The 18,225-nt window shown below is 50.7% G+C and overlaps 8 protein-coding genes across 8 annotated transcripts; 5 read left to right on the top strand and 3 right to left on the bottom strand.

Annotated features, from left to right (window-relative positions):
* Positions 1-261: 261 nt before the first annotated feature.
* V8C40DRAFT_35854 (ESCRT-II subunit protein SNF8) lies at positions 262-1,543 on the top strand. Its single transcript, XM_083222883.1, has one exon. It carries the CDS (start codon positions 624-626, stop codon positions 1,404-1,406), a length of 783 nt encoding a protein of 260 aa, XP_083072088.1. The 5' UTR covers positions 262-623; the 3' UTR covers positions 1,407-1,543.
* Positions 1,544-1,716: 173 nt separating this feature from the next.
* V8C40DRAFT_248006 (Mpv17/PMP22 family protein) lies at positions 1,717-4,232 on the bottom strand. Its single transcript, XM_083216446.1, has 3 exons — positions 3,235-4,232; positions 2,844-3,119; positions 1,717-2,761 (listed from the first exon to the last, which is right to left on the bottom strand). The coding sequence occupies exons 1-3, from the start codon at positions 3,559-3,561 to the stop codon at positions 2,294-2,296; spliced, it is 1,071 nt and encodes a 356-aa protein (XP_083072089.1). The 5' UTR covers positions 3,562-4,232; the 3' UTR covers positions 1,717-2,293.
* Positions 4,233-5,464: 1,232 nt separating this feature from the next.
* On the top strand, positions 5,465-5,935 carry V8C40DRAFT_248010 (uncharacterized protein). Its single transcript, XM_083216447.1, has one exon. The coding sequence runs from the start codon at positions 5,713-5,715 to the stop codon at positions 5,926-5,928; it is 216 nt and encodes a 71-aa protein (XP_083072090.1). The 5' UTR covers positions 5,465-5,712; the 3' UTR covers positions 5,929-5,935.
* A 772-nt stretch (positions 5,936-6,707) lies between these two features.
* Positions 6,708-8,728, top strand: V8C40DRAFT_35927 (uncharacterized protein). The gene is made up of 4 exons (XM_083222884.1): positions 6,708-7,196; positions 7,256-7,585; positions 7,646-7,986; positions 8,047-8,728. Exons 1-4 carry the CDS (start codon positions 7,035-7,037, stop codon positions 8,297-8,299), a joined length of 1,086 nt encoding a protein of 361 aa, XP_083072091.1. The 5' UTR covers positions 6,708-7,034; the 3' UTR covers positions 8,300-8,728.
* A 408-nt stretch (positions 8,729-9,136) lies between these two features.
* On the top strand, positions 9,137-12,051 carry V8C40DRAFT_248013 (S8/S53 family peptidase). Its single transcript, XM_083216448.1, has 5 exons — positions 9,137-9,193; positions 9,252-9,563; positions 9,629-9,945; positions 10,018-11,356; positions 11,427-12,051. Exons 2-5 carry the CDS (start codon positions 9,354-9,356, stop codon positions 12,024-12,026), a joined length of 2,466 nt encoding a protein of 821 aa, XP_083072092.1. The 5' UTR covers positions 9,137-9,193; positions 9,252-9,353; the 3' UTR covers positions 12,027-12,051.
* On the bottom strand, positions 11,510-13,119 carry V8C40DRAFT_248018 (uncharacterized protein). The gene has a single exon (XM_083216449.1). It carries the CDS (start codon positions 12,936-12,938, stop codon positions 12,039-12,041), a length of 900 nt encoding a protein of 299 aa, XP_083072093.1. The 5' UTR covers positions 12,939-13,119; the 3' UTR covers positions 11,510-12,038.
* A 63-nt stretch (positions 13,120-13,182) lies between these two features.
* Positions 13,183-15,920, top strand: V8C40DRAFT_35993 (uncharacterized protein). Its single transcript, XM_083222885.1, has 2 exons — positions 13,183-13,429; positions 13,478-15,920. Exons 1-2 carry the CDS (start codon positions 13,324-13,326, stop codon positions 15,841-15,843), a joined length of 2,472 nt encoding a protein of 823 aa, XP_083072094.1. The 5' UTR covers positions 13,183-13,323; the 3' UTR covers positions 15,844-15,920.
* A 77-nt stretch (positions 15,921-15,997) lies between these two features.
* Positions 15,998-17,966, bottom strand: V8C40DRAFT_266932 (prephenate dehydrogenase (NADP(+)); the record flags this gene model as incomplete). The annotated part of the gene is made up of 4 exons (XM_083219807.1): positions 15,998-17,055; positions 17,136-17,247; positions 17,352-17,412; positions 17,845-17,966. The coding sequence occupies 4 exons, from the start codon at positions 17,964-17,966 to the stop codon at positions 15,998-16,000; spliced, it is 1,353 nt and encodes a 450-aa protein (XP_083072095.1).
* Between the last annotated feature and the right edge of the window lie 259 nt (positions 17,967-18,225).

Genomic DNA, 18,225 nt, shown 5'->3' on the forward strand with positions numbered 1-18,225 from the left:
TATTACCGTGTTCAAGTATTGCTGAATGGCAGCATTTTCTATAGTCTGTGATGCTTTCAAGACCAAAGTTATGCCACGCCACGGGATAATAATCTCTGAAGCTAAAGTACACCGGTGTAGTCGTTTATACAAGTTGCTTCCAGCTTCAGCTACTCACCGGTGCACAACTCCATCACTCTGCATCTATTCCAAGCACATATATCCACCTGAATATCTTATCTAATTCATCCATCATTCATTACTGAAACTTCCATCTAAGCTGTTAGTTATGCTGTACAATTTATAGCACCCCCCGTTAGCAGTGCATGTACCTGTACTTTCAGCTCTCTCGGCACCCTCGCCGCCTTGGCAGCCCCGCTGACTGCCGCCCCTCCAAATCGGAACCTCCCTATTGAAACTCAACCTCAACTTGAGCCTCACCCTTTCCCTCTCTCTCCTCTTTATAACCTTTTCATCACAACTCATCCATCTTTATACTTATTTCTCTTCTCCTTTCTCCCTCTACCACTTCCTTTATTATAACAAACTCCTCCTCCATCTCCCTCTATCCAGCTACCTAAAACTCCCTCCATCAACGTCATCATAATCATCGTCATCCACCATCAATCATCACCATCACCATCATGTCCCGCAAAGGCGTCGGCATCGCCGCCTTCGACCGCTCCCGCATAACCTCCCGCCAATTCGCCTCCCACGGCTCCTCCCTCCGCGCCACAAACGCCCAAGCCCTCGAAACTCAACTCGCCGTCTTCCGCTCCCTCCTCCAGCAGTTCGCCCAGACCCACGCAAAGGACATTCGCTCCGACCCCTCGTTCCGCGCCCAGTTCGCACGCATGTGCTCCGCCATCGGCGTCGACCCCCTCGCCTCGTCAAACAACCACAGCAGCGGCTCCGGGAACTCCGTCTGGGCGCAGCTCCTGGGAAAGACGGTTAATGACTTTTACTTTGAGCTGGCGGTGCGCATCGTTGAGGTTTGCGGTGCGACGCGAGGCGAGAATGGCGGGTTGATTGGGCTTTCGGAGCTGCGTGAGCGCGTGTCCAAGGGTCGTATGGAAGGCGCGGATTCGATCAGTGACGACGACGTGCGCCGCGCCGTCGAGACGCTCAAGCCGCTTGGTAGTTATGCTGTTGTTACTGTCGGCCGCAAAGAGTACGTGCGTAGCGTGCCGCGTGAGCTGAGCACCGACCAAGCTGCTGTCGTGGAAGCAGCGCAGGTCCTGGGATACGTGAGCGTGGGCATGTTGCGGGACAACCTCGGCTGGGACGAAGCCAGATGCAAGACGGTTATCGACGATCTGATGGCCGGTGGGATGCTCTGGGTGGACAAGCAGACCAAGGGCGAGTGGGAGTACTGGAGTCCGGGCGTCATGGCTGATGCTGGTACGGATGGCGAGGCGGGTGTTTGAGGAGGCTGGTAAAGGGGTTTAATCTCCAGGATATGACTACTCAAACTCCCAAGAGACGATGTGCAAACAGCCGCTGAACCACAATGTTCCTGAGTCGAACCAGCCGAGTCGATGACCAGCTAAAGGCAAAGCAGTTGGCTATTTCAAACTCAGAGCCTATACCGTCTCTTCTACTCATGCACATTTGTATCTCATGGAAAAGGCACGAATCTGCATGTTGGAAGCCAATAACAACACCCAGCCTGCATATCGTCACATCGTCACATTTGGCTCATGCTCTCTACACACGCCATCACGCACGACTCAAGAACAGTACAACCACCTCAATTTACGTCAAAGTATATAGACGGCACGCCCAGACGGACTCTATCTACCTTGATACACGACATTAACAGGGAAAAGAACAACAAGAGGACAAATACATGTGCGGACCAAACCAAAAAAAGAAAGAGACAAAAACGTCAAAAAATCAAACATTTATACAGGGAGCATCTAACCAAGTCATTAACTAACAAACATCGCGTTGCCCTCCCCCCCAAAAGCCACCTTTCCAACTCAGATACCTCCCATTCATTGCATCATATCTCTCCTCGGAGAAGAAGAGGAGCAGTTCATTTTGACACATGGAGCCTCCAAAGACAAAATCATGTCGTCGAGACGAAAACAAAAGCTCTCACTGGCAATTTTTCTCACTTAGAAAAATTCGTGCTCCCTTCTCTCGCGTCCTTTGCCAATTATTACGCGAGGGAACAAATGGCTCAACATCTTCCGCCACACTTCAGATTATGGTTGTTTTTTTAATTACCTGGCTGCCTTAGAAGGGGAGAGTACTCCAGCGCATGTCCGCCGCCAGGGTATCATTGTAGGCCTTTAGGTCCCAGTTGTCTTTAGTATTGGGGGTTGTGTCCGCCAATGTTGGTAGGAGGAGGGGGATAATCCTCGGGACCGGGGCGACCCATCTGGGGAGGTCGGTTATCACGGCTGTCACCGTAGGGTGGGCGGTTGTCACGGCTATCGCCATAAGGAGGACGGTTGTCACGGCTGTCGCCGTAAGGAGGGCGGGTCTCGCGGCTCTCACCGTAGTGCTTCTTGCGCAGGGCGGCGAGACGCTTCTTCTTGGTGAGGGTGTTGATGTAAGTGCCAATGACAAAGGAGACCAAGTTGAAGAAGGGAACCCAGAGCTCGTCAGGGAGGAACTGCTGGGCAAAGGCCAGGCAGATGGGAGAAGTGAGCCACGAGATGCGCATGACTCTCCAGAAGCCGACCTTGACGGTGGCGCGAACCTGGTGGAACGTACGAGCGCCGGCGATGAGAGCCATGGCGACTAGGTAGATGCTGTTCTGGATAGGCGCAATCTATGCATGAATCAGTTAGCATGAATGATGTCATGAGGGAGTAGAGCAAGCAATTCGCTTATTAGATTGGATGAGCACATACCACCAGGTTGCTGACCACGATCTGGATAATCTTGGCCCGGAGACTAACGCGACCCTTGAAGAGCTTCTGGAGGAGCCAGATAAGAAAGTGACCTAGGGGAGCGCTGACCAAGGCACCGTACGCGGCCATCTTGGGGACGCGCGAGGTGAAGTAGTTGCCATGCTTGTTGCGGTCCTTGGCTAGCCACGAGGCGAGGAATTCCTGAGCTCCGGCGAGGGTACCGGCAGTGAGCATCTTGGTGCGCAGAGGGTTCGACTCGAGCTCCTTGATGTAGGCCTAAAACAGCTGTTAGCCAAACCTAATTTCAAACCTACAACCAACTTCTGGTGGCGTTTCCTCCATCCTCCATTTCTCCCTCTCTCGGTTTGCGCGCCAGGGTCAAAAAACATACCGCCAGATAGCCCTTGGTGCCGGCCATGGCCTTTCCTCCTGTCAATGCCGTGCCGAGAGTCTCGGCGAGGGGATGCTTTCCACTGGTACCGGGAAGAGGAGCGGCGCCCTCGAAGGCCCTTCGAATAGGTCCGGGACCTTCGGCGAGAGCGGCGGCGCGCTCAGCAGCCTGCTGGGCGGCCGCGTCGACCGTCTTCTCGGTGACCGTCTTGATGGACCTTTGGACTATGGGGCCATTGTCGGCGGTGACGCTTTGAAAAGGCTGAAGAGCGCTCGAGGTCGCATCTTGGAGCGTCTGGATCGTGTCCCGCTCGAATTTGACCGACATGGTGCTCGTTTTGCTGGCGGTGTCGCTATGGTCGGGTCGTGGTCGTGATCGGGGATCGTGGCGTCGGCGACGGGGAGCGGCGGCGGCAACAACAGTGGCAGAGACAAGCGACTTGAGATGTTGTTGCAGGATCAATCGACGTGCAGCTTTGCTCTCGTGGGGCTGGTCAGGGATAAAACGTCGTCATGAGACGGGCGGAGAGGGTCTGGCTGTCCAACGACGCGACGGCGGGATGATTAGCAGATGCAAACGCTTCGGGCGGCGGAGAGATTGGGGAGCAATTGAGGCTGTCGTGGTGACAGGGCCTGGCCAATGGATTTGTTTACACGACGAGACACTGAGCCTTGATGCGCTGAGTGGGTCTCCCAACCCCCCCGGGCCCTGGACATGTCTGGAGTCCGCTGGGCTTGCTGATCCAGCTCTTGAGCATGCAAGTGCATACAGTTTGGGACTTGCTGCCTCGGCAAAGGGGACTTGAGGAGGGCCCTTGAACCGCCTCCCCTTGCCAACCGTGTCGCGTCCGCTAGGATGACGGCGTGGGAAGACGAAGCGATCCTGAACCTGAGGGGAGCTGCGGGAGGGACAGGGAGACAGGCGAGACCAGCAACACACAGCAAAACAAACAAAACAAACAAAACAAACAAAACAAACAAAACAAACAAAACAAACAACAAAAAGCGGCCTCAATGCCAAAACTTACCGGTTCAAGCAGCAACGTTCACGGGAACTCGACGTGATTTGTCCTGGGGCAAAGACGATTGTGCCGGGGGATTCTCGTTTCAATTCTTCTCAGCGGCCCCGAAGGGAGTGGGAAGAAGGGAGAGAGGCGAGAGAGGGAGCGCGCGAGGGAGTGAGATTGAAGAGTGAAGAAGCGCAGAGGAGATTGAATGAGAGAGGCTGGGCGGGAAGGATGACGCCGGTACCTCGTACCTGTCTAGGTCGAGCGAGAGAGATGAGATGAGGCCGGTAAGGTACAGACAGACCACGCGGGGGTACTTGTGCCACGACGGGACGCGCAGGCAAATGGTAGGTATCGATGAGTACGGGATGCTCGACGGGATTGTACTCGTACTGGACTGGCGCTACAGTACTCCGTACTCCGTAACTACGAGGACAGGCACAGCTTCGACCTCGACCCTCGAACACATACAGCCAGAGCCACAGCTTTCGTACCTGAGAATCCCCCCGTATTTCCTGTAATCCGACCGATGGCACCTAATAAACTTGTGTCTGCTTTGGGCATCGGGTGGGTGCGCGGCGGCCGAATCAAGAGACGCGTCTGGCAGCGCGGTTCCAGTTTTCCGCACCTGCAAGCAAGCTTTTGGGCTGAGCTGGAGCCCGGAGCTGGGAGCTGGGAGCTGGGAGGTGAGAAAAAAGGCTGGGAAAGCGGATGGGGTCGCACGATCGGGCAGCGCAGCGTTCGGTCGAGTCGCGACCTGAAGCTCCCGCTGCTCGTTGCTGGCTGAAAGTGGGTGAGTGTGGGCGAAATGTGGGCGGCTCCGGGCTGGCGATTGGAGTGTTGGGTCGAGGCTAAGACGCACGAGAGGCAGGGGGTTGAGATGATGAGAGGCAAGGCCTGTCCAAGGCCTGTCGCAAGGTTGCCAGGCCCCAAGCAAAGCCCAAGGCACGGCCGGCCGCTACCTGGACGGACTGCACTAGTAGTTGTACGAGGCGTGCGGTAGCATCATTGGCAAGGTCAAGGTTGTCTTTGCTTTGTCGTGGTGTTGTTGCTCAGCAGCGGCCGCCATTGGCTGGAGTCGCGCGCTTTTGCGGCCCCTGCGAGGGTTATTGACGGCACCGTCTTTGGTTGATTTCCCTTCTCCACAGCAACCACGAAGATTTTTGATACGATATAAGATGGAGATGGAGGCTGGGGGACCCGAGATTGCATGGCTGGCTGGCTGCTAACCTTGGGCTGGCTGTGCCGTGCCCACGCGCGTGTCTGTCGTGCATGGTGCAGATGAGATGAGCGATGATGACTGTGGCAGCGCCTCACTCCCGATCAAGTTTGCCTGTTCCCGTTCCTGTGCCTGTGCCTGTGCCTGTTCCTGTAAGCAATCAATCGTTCGCCTCTTCTCCCCCTAGGTACTGCACTGTATACACTACCGTGCCGTAACCGTTCCTGGGTGGCGGCATGGCTGCTCCCGTGAGATGCAGTGCACAAGTTTTTGTTTGTTTTGGGGAGCTGCAGCTGTTGGCGTTCCTATTGGGTCCGCAGGCGGTATCGTGTGGAGGGCCGATAACAAACCACATATGCGCGCGTTCATTGGCCGATATTGGCTGTTATGCAGGCTAGTGCACGCTCGTACAGGTGATACATGCTGGATCAATATGTGTATGTATCGAATAATATTGGTTGAATCATGAATGGCTGTGGTGTTTTTTTTTGCATTCTGCTGGCCAATGGAGAGACTGTTATATTGCTGTCGGTCTCTGGCTGCATTCTCTGTGATTCTGGTGTTTGACAAACAATGATTGCTGCCCACATAGACGTTGATGACTTATGATACACTGCAACACAATTGTCTCGAATGTTTCAGCCCTTTCTCATGTAGCTCAAGCAAACCTCAGCTCAGGTCAATGCCGTATTGTCAACATTATCCAGTATAATACTAGCTGCCTTTTCCATTCACTCGACAATGAAGCCTCATCATCCAAGTGCTGATCCAATGCAGGACTTTGTCTCGTTTGGTCAATTGGATGGATCAACTTGGCTCCATGTCATCCAGAATAAGATGGAACCTCCAAGATGCTGGAGTACCTACTCGTTCAGCATCTTAACCACCTGCAGCACCGAAATCATAGGCGTCAATCACTAACAACAGCCTCCAGTTGAGCCTCCAGCACTACAATGGCGGGCAGCTGTTTGGCACTGGCAGTCAGTCACGCACCGGCAACGCCTGCCAGCAAAACTTTCAGATTCCACCCTTCAAGTGCCTGCCTCGTCCAGACTGAGAGGAGAAGGAAAATCTTCACCTTTTCACTCTCCAATAGTCCAATATCTGGCCTCTCCATCGTCCTAAATCTCGCCATCATTCTTCGCCAACATCGTTAGGACTTACCCAGCTCGGGATTCAAGCCCCTGAGCATCGCCCGAGCATCGCCTGTTTATCCCATTTTGGAGTCGACAATAGCTTCACGATAGCTCATCTCTGCTTCCAACAGGAGATCAAACACCCGTCAACCATGTTTCACCGCTTTCCTCCGGGCTTGCACAGGCGCCCAGTCTTCGAGCCACAATGCACCCACGCCACCATGACGAGAATCTACAGCCCAAGTCTTCTCTGTTCAAACTGTCACTATCCCGGACCTTCTGGGTGGCTCTACCAGTGTACGCAGGATAGAGAGGACTTGATAGAACACGCCGTGGCGAGAGGAGACTTTGTATGGCAACGAAGATACGACGAAACTCGGCGTTTGTGCTGACGGACTACCGCGGAGAAAATGCTAACTGTGACTGCAACTAGATCAGCATGGACCAGTTCGGTAGTCAGTTGACCCCAATGATGGGCATTCGAAAGAGGAGCCCTGCTGCTCGCGAAGACCGGCTCAGTTTCTTTCAGGAGATCAGCCAGGAGCAGCTTGCAAAGTATCGCCCTGACCAGGTGGCTCATATCCTCAGGCAGCGTGAAAATGTACGCATTACCCCTAGAGACCGTTCTAGTCGTTTGCTAGGTACTGACTGGTATCCCAGGTCCAGCTCGTTATTCAGCGAGACAAGGTTCGCAAGAATAGCGCCGCGATACTCAGTCGCCTCGCTGAGCCGTATGGGCTAGACAGCACTTCATGTAACATTGGATTCCAGAAGCCATGGTTGTGCACCCCGCAAGAGGAATGCCAATACCGAGTGTGCCAAAGCTGTCGACCTGGATGCGCAGACCGCTCATTTCTGAGCCTCAACGCCGTTGCCGACGGCGAAGTGCCCCCGACTGCAGCAGCAGGTTACAGCTTCCACCTCCTTGGCCAGCGACCTGTTATTGATGCAAACGTGCTTACGAACATTGGCTGCCGTCCGGTTCCTCTGGTAAGTTGCATCATAGTATGTATGTCTTTACAGCAGTTGGGATTAATATTGCCGTGGTAGCCTCACTCTTCACCCGCTCACTCTACGCATGATTCACATGCATCATCGATGAGTGCCACGGACTGGATCGATGCCCAGATAGCTCGTGGGCGCCGTTTGTGGACAAGACAGGGAGATGACACCGAGATCGAAGAGTACGATGCTGACTTTGACTGGTCTCTGACTCCCAAAGGATCGGGCAATGTCTCTGTGCATCTCAAATACTCCCCCAAGTGCGAGAATCTAGATGTGCTTGCAGAGGCTACTGGATCCAGCACGTTTGATCCACAGCAATGGACACCTCCGCCGTCGCCAGTGATTCACTTGAACGAGACTGATGACCGCATCGATGACATCGGCTGGTGAGTAGCTATATTTTAGAACGGTATCTCATTCTTGGGAAGCACCTAACATACAAGTAGTTCCATTCCCTCGGAAAAGGCTTCTTCCAGCCAGAGTGACATATTACTTTCCGAATCGGCGGCTCCGCAACCGGCAAGCGGCCACCTTCGTGAATTGAGCGTCGACGAGTCACCCAACGAAGCAACAAGTGCCGCATCGACTCCTGTATTGAGTGAACGGTTTCCTCCATCTCCACTGAAAGTTCCACACGGAGTGGCCATGCTAGAAGAGAGCGTCGAACTGGGAGTACCAGATGTCATTACGCAGGCTTGATCCCTTGCTCTTTAAAGGATTTTATCCTCCCTCCTTTCGTTTTTGTATGGTATGTGATATACATTGGCAGGTTGATAGCGATTGTTTGTTTGAGTCATGCCGCATGGATGGGTTTAGTAGGAGGCATTTGCCGAGTCAAAACGAGGTTTCTTTTGTCGCTTCTTGGTCTGAGGCGGAGACTGTTGCCTCTGTATCTGCGGTGAATCGGATTCCGTATACCACATGAAGATTAATTGAAGAACCTGTAGAGGAAATTACCACTCACCATTTGAATAGATCCAAGAAGGGTAGCGGTGCAAAAAGCAGCTTGAGCATGACACTGGTGAGGGCTTGCCCATCATGGAGCCGAATTCGACCAAGGTTTCATGGGGTAATTTTCAATATCATTCTCTCAAATCGTACGAAGTAGGCTAAATATCTCAAAGATGCAGACATTTGCTTTTTCCCAAAGTTGCTCCCTGTAGTATTAGTATCTACTTATTCCAGGTAGTTTCTAGATCTCTTATCAACTGCTACCTTAACCCTTCTACTCTGTTCTTGTGTAAAGTCTGTCAACCGTCATATCAAATTATCGCACGCAATATTGATCCAATGCAGAAAAAAAAAAGAAAAACTCTCCATCAAAGTCTCACAAATTACGTTAGAGATGAGGACATGAAATATTGACTGCAGAGTATGGTTGCCTCAAAATTTCCATCCATACTAGGTACCTACTACCTACCTACCTACCTAGTACCTGTAATATGACCCTTGGACAGCTGCTAGCCCCGCTCATGAATGTTCACGTACCCCAATCCGTACCTGTACCTTAGTACCTAGATATCTACCTCTCCGTACCTAATCACTATCGAGTTGTATTTGCCCAAAGATTTGATTGGGCCAGATGAGTTACATGTACCTATCTAGGTACCTTGCCATATAAATAAGGTACTAACTGAGTACCAAATCTAAGGTACCTACCTAAGTATTAAGAAATGGCGAGAATGGCAACCCAACACAGCTGTCGCTATCCAACTTTGTCGCAAAGCATTCACCATTCGGCCCCAACGTTGTGATGAACCCTTACGAAAGAGTTGATATCTCACCGGAAACGGTCATAAAGGTATCCCACATTGCCATAGAGCTAGGTAAAACGAAACGGCAGCCACTCTATGGCCAGCTTGGAGCGCAGCTGTTTATTGCCGCCCAACATTTGGTGAGCATATGGCCGCACCAAGAGAAGTCCGACCGAAAGTTGTTTCAAGATGTTGAAAAGATATGTTCTGTGGGTGTCTGGATTTTGAAGTTCTTATAAAGAGGACGCATCTTAAGACTAACAATGTTAGCTAGTATCCTGAGGGCTCAGAAGACGGCTTGCCTCGTCTTCGAGCACTGGCGCAAGCAGTGCCCAATACCGTCGAATACAAGTCGGCCGAAGAAAATATACAGAAGAGCATCATGAAAATACCCGAAGATCGGGGGAGGGAAGCGCTTTCGCATTTTCAAAATTATATCAAGAGTATTGGGGTCAGGAAACTGACTACCAGTGAGCCATACACGCTACCTAAATCAATTCCTGATGAGCATCCCGGCGAGATGAAAGCCTTGGTATACAACCAGAAATCAATCTTTGCGAGCCGGCAGGATGTCCAGTTAGTTGCTCCACGGTAAGCACATCAACATCGAAGTGTTGCATAATATTAATTTTGACAATCTCTTTGTTTCAATTACTCGTACAGATTCCAAGATTCGACAAAACTGGTAGTAAAATGGAAAGATTCGGGTAGTGAAGGTTCCCAGGCGTGCGAAAAATTCGAAGAAATCGACCTTGGAAATTTACGCGAATTTATTCGTCAAGAAATTGAAGCACGTCTACGTCTCAGAATTCACAATGGTCAGCTCCCACGAAGTTTACACCCCAAGCCTCCGATACAAACCATAGAGAGAGACCAGGGCATGTCTCTCGCCACAGTCCTCCGGGAATACCATGTCACAGCAAAGATGAAAGTTACGCTCGCATACATCCTCGCCCAGTCTGCTTGGATATCATATGATTCGGATTGGATGGACATTCATTGGACAAGCGAGACAATCCACTTCATGAGGCAGTACAGCCGCATTCAAGGTAAAGGCGAATCCGAAATATATCTAACGAATCCCCATTTCTCCGCGCGTTTCACTGGCGAAAACAAAGACCACCGTGAAGCAACTAGCGCTATTGGAGAGATCCATCGGTATCCACGTGTGCGTGCGCTGGGTATCATGCTTGTCGAAATTGGACTGGGACCACTGCTTTCACAGCCGGACAATGAGCATGCAAACCTTACTCAGGCCGCAAAAGCGAATCAGGCTTGGGCTGCCGCCAAAAGACATTCAGATTCCCAAGACTCATGGCCAGAATTTGACTATGGAAATTATAGAAGAGCTGTTCAGAATTGCCTTCACCCTGGAATTTTTAGAGACGCACCCTTTGACCCTGATGCAAGTAATATAGAGCTCGCTAGAGGGTTGGTTAGGCGTCGGAAGATTTTTCATGATCAAGTTGTTTCTCCTCTAGAACAGCTGGTTCATGGAACTAGATGGTACGAGGACCGACAGAAGATTGGTCCCTTGAGGTCATATACGGCTGTGCAAGAGAAAGCTATATCTAGAGAAGCTGATACGTTTGTTTTGACGCAGATACGGGAAACAATTAGTAGGTCGATATCATCGGTAGAGTGGAAAAGCTCTCGGGAAGGCTCTCGGAAAAGCTCTCGGAAATGGCTCGAACGTATTGACCGTCTCAACAAACGTTTAAGTTCCTTGCCGGGAACTACGCCCCGGGAACGAATTCGAATCGCGATTTTAGACACAGGGTACGATGCTGACTCTGCATATTTCCAACACAATAGCCGCCGCAACCGGCTTGTGAAGTGGAGGGACTGGGTTGAACATTCAACGACTCCACAAGATTGCAATGGCCACGGCACACATCTCGTGGCTCTGGTTATGAGGATAGTACCCGAAGCAGAGATATGTGTTGCGCGTGTTGCAAATGATCACCAAGGCCTTGAAAAGGCGATTATAAGCATTTCAGAAGTCAGTTATGTATACATCTCCATAAGTTCACATAATAAATAACGAAGCATGTTTTCTAACTATGCTCTAGGCTATCAAATGGGCGCAATCAGAATGCAAGGCTGATATCATTTCCATGTCATTTGGGCATATAAGAGATCACAAGCCTATAAGCCGAGCAATATACAATGCCATTAAAGACAAGGCGATTCTCTTCTTTGCTGCCGCTGCAAACTTCGGCGCCAATGAACGAGAGCTTTTTCCTGCTCGCCATGAATGCGTCATTTCCATCCGCGGGACAAATAGCAACGGTCAATTTCAAGACTTTAACCCTCCTCGAAATTCAAGAGAAGGCAAAGTATTCGGTACACTCGGGTTGGAAGTGCCATCTGTGGCCCTAACCAACGCATCAGAAGCGGCATTCATGACAGGTACTTCGGTTGCTACGGCTATAGCAGCCGGAATAGCCGGAATGCTGCTCGAATACGTGGGTGGCAAATCGGATACGAGTGCGTACCACATAGTGAAAGATTTTCTGCACACACGCGAGGGGATGTTAGATATGTTTGAAGAAATGGGCACCACTCCCCATGATGATGGTCGTATTTATGTGGCGCCTTGGAGCTTGTTTCGCTATGATGATGAGTCACGGTGGGCAATGTTCCAAGCAGTTGCCGCAAAGCATAGTTGATATTCAACTCCGTCAAAATGTTCCAGCTTTGTAGTCTTGCTCTGGAAGTGAAACTATCGAAATCTGATAATCGCCTTCCCCAACTGTCACGCGGGTAGTGAGTTTGTCTCCATCAGCAGCCTTCAGATCCGCAATAGTAGTAGCACTGACAACTACCTCGTCATCATCGTCCTCTCCACTATCATCGCTATCATCACCGAGGCCAAGAAATCCCGCCTTGGGCCGGAACTCATCAACTTCGAGATGCTCCTTCCTCCACCCCTTGAAGCCGATCGTAAGTAGCTGATACGCGAAGATAACATCTCCATGTACCTTCCACTCGTCGCTCTCCTCATTTTTGATCCCTCTACTTACGCCTGCGCCAACACCAATATCCCCAGCCACAGCAGGCAGTATACTACCACCTTTGACAGCACCGTCAGTTCGATTCGCAGTTTTCCTTTCCCCAGAAAGTTCTTTCGCAATTTTCAAGCCACTAATCATGTACACCGGCTCTCTGAACCCGAGAACCTTATTTTTCATCACGGCCCGGACCCTGGCTTCCGCCGCCCGTGCCTCGATCTCCTCTTGTTCAGGATCGCCGACGAAATATTCTGTCTCGAGCGCTTCCATTGTGTACTTGGTCATCACTCTCTCCCCATGTCCAGCAGACAAGCCTGCTCCAACGTTCTGCAAGAATTGTGCCCAAATGGAGACAGCGACGTTATTATCTTCCGCCCGTACCACACTGCGCTCGTGCTCGATTACTTTTTCTACTCGCGGGTACCGCGCTGCGAGTGAGGCGGCATCGACTGAGCTAAGAGCCCGGTGTGGTCGGAAGGGATCTGCAATTATGTTTCCTAGGCGGATAGGCCCAGTATAAGGCTTGAAAGTGAAGTTCGGCACAATTAAGTAGGTCGGCTGTTGGGCCATATTGACCAACTGGCGCTAATATGATCCGTAAGCTGCTGAGTTGTGGGGTAAACGGGAAAGCCGATTCATGAAACGGCAGTGATGTATCTCACACGCCTTGGCTGAGAACTAAAGGACAGACGCTAAGTATAGAACATTTGGCTAGGCATTTATATGATATTTTAGAACAAATGAACAGAGTATCAGATGCGAATTACCGTCTTGCTATATATCTTCTGTAAATAGAATGAGTTATATAATCGACGCTGTTTATTGGTCGCCTTGTAATGTGAGGGGTTAGGCGACTTGTCAAAGATGCAAGCCAAGGCTGTGCCCAACGCTTCATCTCTAACAATATGGACTACTGACACCTTCATCCTATTTGCTTCTGCATATTTTCATCATAATGAGTTCAGTCACGACGAATTCCCGCAATGTTAACAATAATAAGATTGGTGATCATAACACAATCCATCAAGGCGATATTAACAATGTGTTCAACTACCCCCAGGGTACAGAGATTACGCCCTCCAAGGCCGAGCCAGGCTAACTATCGACAGAGCGACGAGAAACCCAACCAGAGCCTTTCCCATTGATCCCTTTCGGTCGTGACCCCGATTTCGTCAACCGAGGAGACATTATCGAACAGATTTCAGCGCGCTGCTTGGAGCCGGCTGGTCGAGTGGCGCTCGTGGGCCTTGGTGGTGTTGGCAAATCGCAGCTGGCCATCGAATTCGCCTACAGATTCGCTGAACAGCATAAGAACATCTGGATTTTCTGGATCCATGCAGCTACACAGGAGCGTGTTCAAGAAGGCTTTAGGTTGATTGCCGACGCCGTAAAATTACCTGAGCGGAAGCAACCTCAGGCTGATATACCGCTTCTTGTGAAAAACTGGCTGTCCATCGAACATAACGGCAGATGGGTTATCATCCTTGATAGTGCCGATGATACTGAGGTGCTCTATGGCGCAGATGAAAGTGGCCATGGCAAGCGGTCATTAGCAGCATATATTCCCAAGACTCGAAACGGATCCATTGTCCTTACCACGCGCAACAGAAGCCTTGCTACTAAACTGACCGGGGGATACACGCACATAATTGACGTTGAGACAATGTCAGAGACGAATGCACTTACTCTCTTTGAGAGGAAGATGGGGTCGCCTTTGTCGCCTTCGGATGCGGGTTTGGCAGAAGATCTGGTCAAGGCACTGGAATGTATACCGTTGGCTATCAGCCAGGCTGCTGCTTATATACAAGCAAGAAAGCCGCGGAGTTCGATTGAGAAATATCTCGCCGAATTTCGAAAGAGCGAACGAGAAAGCATGAAGCTTTTAAAGTACGAAGCAAATGATATAGGGCGGGACGAGGAAACATCGAACACAGTCCTCAGAACATGGGCAATGTCATTCGATCACATTCGCTCGAGGCAACAATCGGCCGCGGATCTGCTGTCGCTTATGAGTTTCTTCGATAGACAAGGCATTCCCGAGTGGGTGCTTAAAGATTTCAAGATGCGAAGCATCAATCTTGATGGAAACGAAAACCCAAGATCCGAGACCAGCGAGGATTCTGATAGCGATATTGAAAGCGGGTTTGAAGAGGACATCTTAATTCTGAAGAACTTCTGCCTTATTGCTGTGAGCGAAGAGGGCGACAGGTTTGAGATGCACAGACTCGTACAGCTGTCAATTAAAAGTTGGCTGAAAGCTTTTCGACTGTACGAGACGTTTATGCAGCAGTACATTACACGAATGGGAGCATCATTCCCAGAAGCAGATTATGAGAACTGGGCGATTTGCCAAGACCTCTTTGCACATGTTCAGGTGGCCCTTGATTACCGACCGAATGCGGATTCCCTGAAACAATGGGCGACTCTGTGTTATAATGGAGGAGACTATGCGCGTAAACAAGGAAAATACAATATTGCAGAGCGAATGGTGCTTAAATCTAAGCAGGCGCGCGAGAGCACGTTTGGAAAGGAGCATGGGTGGACTTTACAAAGTATGTCGTTATTGGCATCAATAAAATTCGACCAGGGCCATTGGGACGAAGCCGAAGAGCTACAAGTGCAAGTAATGGAAGCTGTTAAAGTTACACTCGGAGCCGATCATCCTAATACACTTACAAGCATGAACAACCTTGCATCAACATATTCGAAGCAAGGCCGATGGGACGAAGCTGAAAAGCTACAGGTGCAAGTAATAGAATCTTGCAAAGTTACACTCGGAGCCGATCATTTTGATACACTTAAGAGAATGAACAACCTTGCAATAACATATAATAGGCAAGGCCGATGGGACGAAGCTGAAAAGCTACAGGTGCAAGTAATGGAATCTTGCAAAGTTATACTCGGAGCCGATCATCTTGATACACTGAGCAGCATGAGCAACCTTGCATTAACATATAATAGGCAAGGCCGATGGGATGAGGCTGAAAAGCTAGATATGCACGTGCTAGAGGCTCGCAAAGCCAAACTCGGAGCCGATCATCCTAATACACTCATAAGCATAGGCAACCTTGCAACGACATATGGGGACCAAGGTCGATGGGATGAAGCTGAGAAGCCACGGGTACAAGTACTAGAAGCTCACAAAGTTACACTCGGAGCTAACCATCCATATACACTCATCAGCATGAGCAACCTTGCATCAACATATTGGCAGCAAGGCCGATTAGATGAGGCTGAGAAGCTACAGGTGCAAGTGCTAATGGCTCGCAAGACTACGATTGGAGCCGACTACCCAGACACACTGGCCAGCATGAGTAATCTCGCAGTTATCTGGAAGGACCAAGGTCGACGTGAAGATGCTCTGGCGCTAATGAAAGACTGTCTCCAGAGACGCCAGCGAGTTCTTGGCCTGCGGCATCCAGACACCTTGGATTCTTCAAAATGGCTAGAAAGCTGGAGCAATGATAGTGAATAAGATTATGTGTATTCACTATACGTTATATGAGAGTTTAACAATACTGTCAATACATATAGCTTTCGGTAATGAAAACATGAACAATGAAATGTACATTAAACCTCAGAATTATGTTCATTACTACATCTAAGAAGTAGCATATCATCACATTCCATCACTTATCTTCCATCTTCAAGGCCTCATCCATACTCGCCTGCACCTTCTTCATCATCTCATCCCCAACCTTCTTCGCATCCGCAAACCTCGGCTGGAAAAACTCCTGCGTGCTCACAAACCTCTTCTCCCACGTCTCAAAGTGCCCCAGCGTAACACACTCCGCCCACCCCCTCGCCGCAAACGTAAACTCCAAATCATCACTTCGGTACCTCTTATCGTCCACCGCCGTCCGGAGCGTCTCGTCGAGCATCTCCGTGTTGCGGAAGAGATGCTCCGTCACGCCGAGGCGCAGCCGGAAGAGGGGCGTGCTGCAGAGCATGTGGTCGTAGGGGACGATGCCGAGGGCCGCCCAGCAGTCGACCATTGCGAGGAGGGAGAGGTGGTTGTTTGGACGGGCGGGTTCTTCGGGGGTGGGTGTGCCGAGAGAGAAGGCTGTGAGGATGGAGGGCTCGAGGAGTGGACGTGAGGCCCATGATTTGGATGCGCCGAAGACGCGGTCGCGGGCGCCGTAGATGCGGGCTTTTAAGTCGTCAAAGTTGCCCTCGAGCATGAGCTTGTAGAGCTCGGTGGTGGACTTTGCGTACTGAGAGACCTGCTTCCGGGCTTCAGGGTTGAGAATCGCTAGGCCGGCGTAGACGTGCCACTTCTGCGAGTAGATGCGCAGCATAATGTTCATCTTGACGTTTTCAATACCGCCGACATACCGGCTGAGCTCCCAAGGATACTGTCTATTTGCGTGCCACGCCTTGCCCATGGAGAGAAACGCGGCATGTGTCACAGCCTGAGTGTCTGCCGTGATGCGGTCGTGCTCCTGGGCTGTGAGATGGACGTATTTCGATTTGAGGCAGCTGAGCACGATTTCGACTTTACGCAGGGCTTCATCTGGCGCGCGGTGCTGGATGAGGACCAGGGGCTGGTTCTGGGGGTCGACGCCGGGGCCGTGGAGGGAGTGGCATGAGACGATGTAGACGTCTGATGGGAGATGGGCTTCAAAGGCCTCGATCTCGGGGGATTTGCAGGAGGTTTGGCCGCCGACGATGGCGCCCATCTTTGTTGCTAGACGGCATCATGAGCGTCAGTTAGTTGGCTGCTGGTATAATATTGAAGAATCATGAGATGCGATGGGCATAGCATACAGGGTCCATATTGAGCAATCACTCGATCAATAAAGGCCGCCTCGACCGAGTAGATGATGTAGTCGCTCGCGCGGGATACGAGGTGGCCGTTGCGCAGAATCTCAATGTTCTTCTAGACGGAGAGACAGGCTTCAGCATCCGACTTTGTCACGATGGAAAGAAGAAAGAACAAGAGAAAACATCATTGCAGTGGAAACGAGGCAGCGCAGTGCGTACTTTGCCATTGTATTTTTCTTTAAGGCTATCGTATCTATCTTCTCTGTCGCACGCCAGGATTCTAAACTTGCACCGTTAATTACTCGGTCTGTCTTTGGGTACGGCGAGCGTCTACGTGGGAAAACAAATGGGACACCAATTGCAAGGTTTTTCTCTAAAATCTTTTTCGACTGTTAGCTTTCTCCGCTTTGTGAAATTTTTTGAAGACAAGTCGAAAACAACAAAAAGTGTAAAGGGGATGGTTTTTTTCAGACAAGTAAAAGTAAGGTAGCTAGCATTTTCATCACTGAAAGCACAGGTCCGGTTCTGATCACCATAACGGTGGGACAGGCGTCCCTGCGCAATACTCGAGCCAAATGCGCTCATGTCATCACGAAAAAGGGTAAAAGACGCGCCAGAGAGGAGAAAGGAAAAAAAGCAAATGCTTACCTGCAAAAGAGAAATCTGCCAGAGGCGGAGAAAAAGCATCCATTCTCAAGACGCAAAAACTCACCTCCAGCCAGCTTCCGACAGTCTCTCGGCGTACATCCTGCCCATGTCGCCCATGCCAATCAGCCCGACGGTGAAGTTTTCCATCCCCGCCGGGACGCTGGACTGTGACTGTGCCGAAGCCATTGCGGCCCTGCTGCTCGACGGGGATTCCTGAAGCAGAGGGTCCCCCAATTGCTGTCGCCCAGAAACAAAAGACTTGATTCGTCTTTTGCTGGATTTTTCCTGCTTCGGTGGAAGGCGAGGAAGAAATCAGGGCTGGGTTTGTGGGAATAGGAAAGGAAGAAAAATATTTGCGCGAAGATGCTTTATGTGGTTGGAAAAAAAAAAGAGATGAGTAAGCAAGGCTTAGTGGGGTCGGGGAGCTTGATAGTCCGATATCGTG

This window comes from Trichoderma camerunense, assembly GCF_050948025.1.
Source record: "Trichoderma camerunense strain CBS 138272 chromosome Unknown V8C40scaffold_11, whole genome shotgun sequence".
NCBI classification, from domain to species: Eukaryota; Fungi; Ascomycota; class Sordariomycetes; order Hypocreales; family Hypocreaceae; genus Trichoderma; species Trichoderma camerunense.